The following is an 8915-nucleotide window of genomic DNA, read 5'->3' as shown; positions in this document are numbered from 1 at the left end:
TTTTTAAGATAATTGTTTGTTTGTGTTAATGTCCCATTCTAGATATATTCTTTAGATGGGACACTATCGATAAACGTTGACAATATATGCATATATTTTGCACATGAGTAAACAGTATAATGTAGTATGTACGTAAAAAAATAACAGTAAGGAATTGCGTGTATTAAGTATGTCATACAACGCAAATAAAAATATTCAAAAGTATCTGTTGCTTAAAACAATTTGCACGGATCAACACCTACAGACATGGTACTGTTTGCATTCTTCAAGTAAATTTTCTTATATTAAGTACTGTGGTTGTTCGGAAAACCACTATTTGAATCACAGTCATCAAGCAAGAATACAATATTCCCATAACATTATAAAATCGTCATAGGTCTCGTTTTCACAACGGCTTTTAACTGCTAAAACTAATAATTTAACATTCTGTATCCAAGTTTATCGTTTGAACACTTAAAATGTATTCGAAAATCATGATGCTATTTATTTGCATTGCATGGTACGTTTTGCAATGTCAAGGTTTTGATAGAAAACCTAATGAGAGTCAAAAAGTAAGCATAACGAGGACTTATTATTTATGATTTATAAAAAATGCTGAGATAGTTGCTTAACAATGTACAAAATGTAATGTATTGATCGAAAAGTCATTTTATGTTTTAACCCCCTCCATTTTTGCACCAGAGTTTTTAAAGAAATATTTTCCCTTATAACCAATTATTGATTACAATAACAAAACAAAATTTAACTATTATGAAATTTATGTTATAATGCTAAAAAAAATCGCAAGCCATATAATATGTTTGGTAGTTAGGCATTTTTATTTAATTAAAGAAGGATTAGTTTAATTAGCAAATTGTTATATACAAATAAATGACTAATTCTTATTCTTATAACGATAGGCATTAATACGAGTATGTACGTAAAAAAATAACAGTAAGGAATTGCGTGTATTAAGTATGTCATACAACGCAAATAAAAATATTCAAAAGTATCTGTTGCTTAAAACAAATTGCACGGATCAACACCTACAGACATGGTACTGTTTGCATTCTTCAAGTAAATTTTCTTATATTAAGTACTGTGGTTGTTCGGAAAACCACTATTTGAATCACAGTCATCAAGCAAGAATACAATATTCCCATAACATTATAAAATCGTCATATTCCGTATCCAAGTTTATCGTTTGAACACTTAAAATGTATTCGAAAATCATGATGCTATTTATTTGCATTGCATGGTACGTTTTGCAATGTCAATGTGCTGGTCAAGGCCCTAGTGAAAGTCAACTTGTAAGAATAACGAGTACTTATTATTTATTTTTAATACAAAATGCTGAGATAGTTGCTTAAAAATGTATAAAATGTAATGTATTGATTAGAAAAGTCACTTAATGTTTTAACCACCTACATTGCTGCACCGAAGAGTTTTTTAAGTAATATTTTCCCTTATAACCAATTATTGATAACAATAACAAAAAAATATACTTTAACTACTATACAATTTATGTTATAATGCTAAACAAATTCGCAAGCCATATAATATTACTGATAGTTAGGCATTTTTATTTAATTAAAGAAGGATTAGTTTAATTAGCAAATTGTTATATACAAATAAATGACTAATTCTTATTCTTATAACGATAGGCATTAATACGAGGGAAAGTCGTTAGTATGTTTCGCGCACTGAATTACTTGAGGCACGAAGACGCAAAAACTATAGCTGACCAAGTACAAGCGGAAACAGGGGCAATAGGATATTTCCTCAGCCGTAATGAATTTGAAACATTATGTGAAGGTAATAATTAATAGGATAATATTCAACAAATGTGTTAGTTAGAAAGTATTATATTGAGGTGCAGTATTTACAAATAAGCATCAAAGCGTTAATTTGTAAGTGATTTTATGACTTTTATTAATGATAATTCCTGTAGATTTGTGACCTCTCTGTCCCCTCTATGCTTTGATTCCATTATACCACGACCTACTGTACTAGTCCTTTTGGATTAAATCAATTTCAAATAAACGCTTTGACGCTAATTTGTAAACACTGCACTTCACTTTAATTTGTTTTTACCTTAATGGCTTATAATGTGATCAGTTTGGACTATACTGGTTTGAAAATACTAATCACTGATTTGCATCGAAGCGTTTATGCGAAAGTGATTTTATTACATTCAGCTGTAATAATTCCTGTAAACTTGTGACTTCCCCGTCCCCATTAAGCCCCGACCCCACTGTACTTTTGTTAAATTTAGTTGGAATGGTCGGTGATTTATGTTTCATCCGTTTGTACTCCATAATTTAAATTATAATCGCTTATACTCAATAAAAGTAATATTTATGTATTATATACTTCTTCCATTAGAACAATCTCACACTAACTCTACATACTTTTTAAATTATATTTTTCATATCTCTATTATTCTTCTATTTTACTAGATTGACAATAAACATAACAAAACGCATCTAAAAAACCTTTACATAGATCCTTAATTTGTATACTTATTTCTTGTATTTTTCTAAAGAATAATTGAGTCTCCAGCATTGAAATTAAAAGTAAATCTTATACTATATTGGAGAAAACAATAAAATATTATCTTTACATAATATATTACTTATTAGCAAGAAAGAATTAAAGTCAGGTGCAGTGTTTATAATTTAGTATCAAAGCGTTTATTTAAAAGCGATTTTATCCTAAAGGACTAGTACAAACTATAAGACTCATATGGTACCAACTAGTACTCCTAGTACCCAGTACCAACTAGATAAAAGTTGTGATTTATAGAGTTGCTATAATGATTAAAAATAAAAATATTGTAACACAATATTACAATTAATCTGATTTTTTAAGAATATATTTAAAATTTTGTTTTTTCAGATCGTCAGTATTCGAAAATAGATTGTATCTGGATCGTTAGATTTATTGTAGGTGACGATAGGGAGAAGGTAAATAAAAAACTAAAATTACTATAATACCGTTTAAAGGTTGGTTAGGTGGTTTTTCGGGGGGATGTTTAAAGTATTTAAACTTTCAATTATTCTATGTAAAATTGGTTATGAATATTCTGAGGTTTTTGCTGTTATTTGCAAAATGTGAATTATTGTTTTAGAAAATGAATCTTATGTTTGTAACATGTACATTAAAATGTTTTAATTGTAAATTTTAATACACATTTTAATGCCTGTTTTTGTTCTGATAAAAAATAGGAATATGCAGAAACATTATTTCTAAGAAATGGACATACGAATGGTATAAACTTTAATCAATTAAGTTTTATCACTCATGAAATAAGAGGAAGAGTGCATAAGGAGACATCCCTTGATAGAAAGAGCCAATTGAAATTGGATTTGACAGGTAATATACAATAGAAAATTATTTAATACATATGTTGAGAAAAATGTTCAAAAACTATTGTAATGGCATTTTAATAATAAAGTCTATCATTAATTGCACAACTATAAATTATATAATTTTTTTATAAATATGAAATGTATTATGTAATTTTACATTATTATTTTTCAATTACGAAAATATCAGATAATAATCTTTCGCAAGTGGAAAACATATTTTTTCTTAATATATTTGCTGTTGAATTGGTCTGCTTCGTTTGTTTAAAAAATGTATAATACTTTGTGTTTTTAGCATACACATATCCTATTGGGACAATAGATGATGCCATTCGTACCATTACTAGAACTTTTAGTTTTGCAGTTTTATAATAATACATGTATGTACTATGTAATACTAAATGTCACTTACAAAATTGTATTCTTGATTGGAAAATAAACCATTTTGCTCTTATATTTCGTCAGTATTTATTTTATCTAAATATATGAAAATGAATACCTGTCTGTCTGTCCATTATGCATTAGTACACCATTCATCCGATCGACATGAAACTTTGGGAAGTTGTTGAATACACTCCCGCGAAGATAACTGGCATAGTACTTTTCGAAAATTTCACCTCTAAGAAAATTTCACCTCAAACGTAATCAAATGTAAATTAATTGAATGTTTGTAATTATAATAACCCAAATAAACTCTTGGTTTGTAACCATGGGAACCACGGTACTCGAGCAAATGGTAGATAACATATACAAATGATAAATAACATATTAGACCGCAATATTATATTAGAATACTAGTGCGTTAATCAAGAGTAAGTATTCACTAGAAAAAAACTTGAGCAATTTATGGTTATATATATCATATAAAAATATATTCTTGTTTGTCTGCCCTTTAATACATTAGTACACCGTTCGTCCGGTAAATGGTAGGTGATGATTAAAGGAACAGGCCGATTATATGTACCAAAATTCCGGGCAAGCTTTTAACGGTTGAAACGTGATCTGGGACCGGCACTGGGACCCTTGAGTAAGAGGAGGAAATAATAACCAAAAAAAAAATGTCACAAAAACGCTGTCACGCTGTTATCTGATAAGAGATAAGATATTAGAAATGAAGGGTGGGGGAATGGGAATTATTTTACTGAGCCCTGGCAGACTAAATCTCGGGAAACGCCGGGTCCGGACAGCTTGTATATCATAAAATAATATTTAAAACCCTTAATCATTAAACAATTATATTATACTCTCCACGTATACGACGTACTTCGGCAACAATGTTGTCATCTTCTGCGCTAAAGACAGACTGAGTCTAATATTTTAAGAGAATTTACTATTTTTACACAATCATTATCCTTTAAAACTAACTGGATATTATTTAGGTTATAACATCATTTCCTTTAAAAAAAAAAATATAAAGTCTAAAATAAATTAAAATAATCCGTTAGTCAAATAAATCCGTTTTTTAGAAGTGGTGTAAACTATTTCAATAATTTACTTTTTGGAGTGGAGTGTTGTATTGCTGTAATTTGTTGTAAACGCGTTGTTTTGAATGATATGAATCAATTACAAATATGAAAGTGATTTTATCCGAGAGGACTAGTACTGTAGAGTATAGACATAGTGGATTCAAGTCAGGTCTTAAGGAATTAATATAAAAAAAGCGATAAAATCACTTTAAAAAACATTTGATGCTTATTTGTAAATACAGCACCTCAAATTAATACTTTCTCAATTTACGGGTTTACACTGTGCTTGGTTTGGACTATACTAGCTTGAAAATATTAACTTCTGATTCGCATTTATTGAAGCGTTTATTCGAAAGTGATTTTATCACCTTCAGATTGATCACCTGTAAACTGTGACCTCACCGTCCCCACTATGCCCAGACCCCATCATGCTCCATCCCCACTAAGCCTTGACCCCACTGTACTGGCTTTTAAGTTTTTCTATTTAAAATCATTTACAATTAATTATTTTAGAAAAAAAATGTGTCAAAAAAATATCCAAAAGAATATAATATACATTATTTAACAAATGTTCTTCAAACTATACAGAAATTGAGTTATTAAAGTATGACGCCAATGGCAATGCTATTTGGAAAACAACAGTAGTGTATCAAAAAAACACCTAAGGCTAACAAAACAATTCGTTAGCAAAAACAAGTTTGGTTAGCGTTGCATGAAATTGTCGTTCAAATATTCCTATGATGTTTTAACTGCCGGAAAACTGTGTTTTTTTACAATTTTAGGATCTAAAAGTTAAAAATTTGTCAGCTTTTAGAATTCATATGTATCCATAGCATATTAAACGAAGTAAAAATCCGGCACTTCAGTATTGCTATAATTGCCAGAAAACTGTATAAGATATTGTATATTTTAACATATACACTTTAAATCATAAAAGAACTTCATTAAATCATCACAACATTTTATGGACGTCTATTCAGAATGATACTAATTAGTTTTGATACTTGAGTACCATTTTTAGGTTTTTATTTAATTTAATTTAATTCTTTATTTAAGTATTTTTTGGCTGAGTAAAATTGAAAACTGATATTAAATTCGCAATCACCGAACCCCACAACATATAATTTGACCACTTTGAAGTCTTTTACACAAAAATCTAGAAAAATGTTTTAGCTTTGATGTGGATCAGTGATGCTATAGGTTTTACAATGAAGTGGCCTTTTTTATTATTTTGTCTGTTTACACATTTACAACTTTTTTATTACTGAACCAATACCTTCGAACAGCAACTCTATACATCACATACTTAATCAACTTAAATTATAGGTTAAATAGTTTATTTAACGTATTGACCTATTGTGTTCGAAAAATATCAGAAATAATTAAAACATTGGACAATAAATTCATGCTACGATAACCAAAATTGTTTACTGCTGACGAAATGTTTTATCAGCCTAAGGTGTTTTTAGATAAACTTCTGTTGTTTTCCAAATAACATTGCCATTGTCGTCACACCTTAAAAACTCAGATTCAATATAGTTTGAATATCATTTGCTAAATAATGAATATTATATATTTTAATTGAATATTTTTTTGACACTTGTATTTCCATATTTACTAATTTTAAATGTTTAAAAAAGAAAAACTGAAAAATACAATTTTTTTATATCCTACACAGGAAAAATATATAGTTAGTGCTATCTAAAGTATATTTAATGTAGAGACACGATTAATTTCTAGTTGGCTTAAATAAATGATTTGTGACCATAGAGTAACCATAGTTTAGTTGGACCAGCTTTGTATTTTTCAGAGCGTAACTTAATCTACCTAATTTATTGGCTAAATAATATGTTCAACATTTTGACTGATTGTGTTCGAACTATATCAAGAATATTTAAAATATTGGACAATAATTTTATGCAACGGTTACTAAAACTGTATATTTTTGACGAAATGTTTTATCAGACTTAGGTGTTTTTCAGATACACTGCTGTTGTTTTCCGAATAACGTTGCCATTTGCGTCATACTTTAATAACTCGAATTCCATATAGTTTGAATAATATTTGTTAAATAATGTACATTATATTTATTTGAAATTTGTTTTGACATAAATATCCAAATTTAGCAATTGTAAAAGTTGGAAAAAAAGCAATCTGAAAATTAGAATAAATATAGAAAAAAAATGTGTTCTTTATTTAATGAATCATCTGTATTCACCATAAAACAATAATATGATATATCTTTACTATTTATTTGTATACCACCCTCCTGCGCAGAATAAATTGTTAGCTGGTGCAAATCTAAAATATATTTAATGTAGAAACACGATTAATTTCTAGTTGGCTTAACTAAATGATTTGTAGACCCGATTGTATTCAGTTTTTTGAACTAGAAACATATTGAGCCCCCATAATAAGCGTTTTTTAATTTGGATCAAATTTTTAATAACTCAGTCCAACTAGAAATGTACTGTGCCGTTATATTAACCATAGTTTTAATTTGACCAACGGGGGCATGGTAAGAGCCTGCTCGTGGCGCCCCTGCATAGTTGTCTGACCTAACCTCTAGATCAGATTAACGAACTAATCTTACCAACACCGGTGCGAATTATGCCAATACCACTAAAACGGTCCTTTTCAGGACCAACCCCTGCTCTAACTATACTTTCCCAGAATATTGAGCGTTTTTCAACATATAAAGGAGAGCTTCTAGCTATCCTTTGTGCTAAGAATGACTGCGATATACTTTGTGTACAGGAAACGCACCGAGACAGGGCCAGCTCACGGCCAAAAATACCGGGAATGATATTAATCAAAGAGATACCTAGTGAAACATACGGAAGTGCGGTCTTTTCAAAACCTGGATTGATCATAGAAAGTGCAGAACACTGTAATAAAGGAAATATCAAAAAACAGTAAAAAAGCTGGGGGACTTATAAAGAAATTAAACGGAGATCAGACGGTACAAACGTCCTGCATAAATGTTAAAGCAAATCAAGTAGCCTCAGAATTACTTCGTAATGGGAAACCAAATACTAAAATCAAAAAAAGGAAGATCAGGAGGAATAAAGATATAGAATGTCGTAACATCCAAGATGATTTTACGATAGAGGAGCTAAGTAACAGTTTACGAGAAATGAAGAACGGAAAAGCGGCAGGATTTGACGAAATCACTACACAACAAATTAAACATTTCGGAATCGAAACTAGAAATTGGCTTCTCAAACTACTAAAACGGGTTGCCTACGAAATAAATCTGTACCAAAAATGTGGAGGAAGGCTAAAGTAGTGGTACTGCCTAAACCGGGCAAAGATTTAAGCAATCCGAAAAGCTATAGACCTATATCTCTATTATGCCACACTTACAAACTTTACGAAAAAATGATCCTAAATCGTATCAAAACGCAGATCGACCAACAAATAATTCCAGAACAAGCCGGCTTTAGACCAGGAAAAACGTGCACGGGCCAAATCTTAAACCTTTGCCAACACATAGAAGACGGCTTTGAAAATAAAGAAAACAGTAGAGTGGGGTCGGGGCAAAGTGGGGATGGAGCAAAGTTGGATCGGGGCACAGTGGGTGCGGGAATGTCACAGGTTTACAGGAATTTTTAAATCTGAAAGTGATAAAATCACTTTCGAATAAACGCTTCGATGCAAATCGGTAGTTAGTATTTTCAAGCCAGTACAGTCCAAACCAAGCACAGTATAAACCAGCAAAGTTAGAAAGTATTAAATTGAGGTGCTGTATTTACAAATAAGCATCAAAGCGTTAATTTAAAAGTGATTTTATTAAATTTTATCACTTTTATTTATAATAATTCCTATCGACCTGTGACCTCTCCGTCCCCTCGTTGATTTGATTTCTTTATGCCTATACTCTACTGTACTAGTCTTCTGGGATAAAATCACTTTTAAATTAACGCTTGGTTTGGACTGTACTGGCTTGAAAATACTAACTACCGATTTGCATCGAAGCGTTTTGTCGAAAGTGATTTTATCACTTTCAGATATAAAAATTTCTGTAAACCTGTGACCTCCCCGTCCCTACTATGCCCCGACCCAACTTGCTCCGTTTCCACTATGCCACGACCCCACTGTA

The 8915-nt window shown here is 30.5% G+C and overlaps 1 protein-coding gene across 1 annotated transcript; it reads left to right on the top strand.

Annotated features, from left to right (window-relative positions):
• The first annotated feature begins 336 nt into the window (after nucleotides 1-336).
• Nucleotides 337-3801, top strand: LOC126837666 (uncharacterized). The gene is made up of 5 exons (XM_050571616.1): nucleotides 337-551; nucleotides 1644-1794; nucleotides 2878-2945; nucleotides 3207-3354; nucleotides 3643-3801. The coding sequence occupies exons 1-5, from the start codon at nucleotides 459-461 to the stop codon at nucleotides 3717-3719; spliced, it is 537 nt and encodes a 178-aa protein (XP_050427573.1). The 5' UTR covers nucleotides 337-458; the 3' UTR covers nucleotides 3720-3801.
• Nucleotides 3802-8915: the final 5114 nt, after the last annotated feature.

The sequence above is a fragment of the Adelges cooleyi genome, unplaced genomic scaffold (assembly GCF_023614345.1).
Source record: "Adelges cooleyi isolate 19-005CV unplaced genomic scaffold, UGA_ACOO_1.1 ACOO_flye_CR_arks_rails_tigmint_CR_PRNA_273, whole genome shotgun sequence".
Classification (NCBI taxonomy): Eukaryota; Metazoa; Arthropoda; class Insecta; order Hemiptera; family Adelgidae; genus Adelges; species Adelges cooleyi.
The sequence above is the reverse complement of the archived record's forward strand: the minus strand, read 5'-3'. Positions and strand labels throughout refer to the sequence as shown.

Bases quoted from the DNA above. Each gene is read 5' to 3' on its own strand.
- LOC126837666 (XM_050571616.1), top strand. From the start codon at position 459: ATGTATTCGAAAATCATGATGCTATTTATTTGCATTGCATGGTACGTT. The intron at 552-1,643 runs GTAAGCATAACG...TTATAACGATAG, and splicing joins AACCTAATGAGAGTCAAAAA to GCATTAATACGAGGGAAAGT. The intron at 1,795-2,877 runs GTAATAATTAAT...TTGTTTTTTCAG, and splicing joins ATTTGAAACATTATGTGAAG to ATCGTCAGTATTCGAAAATA.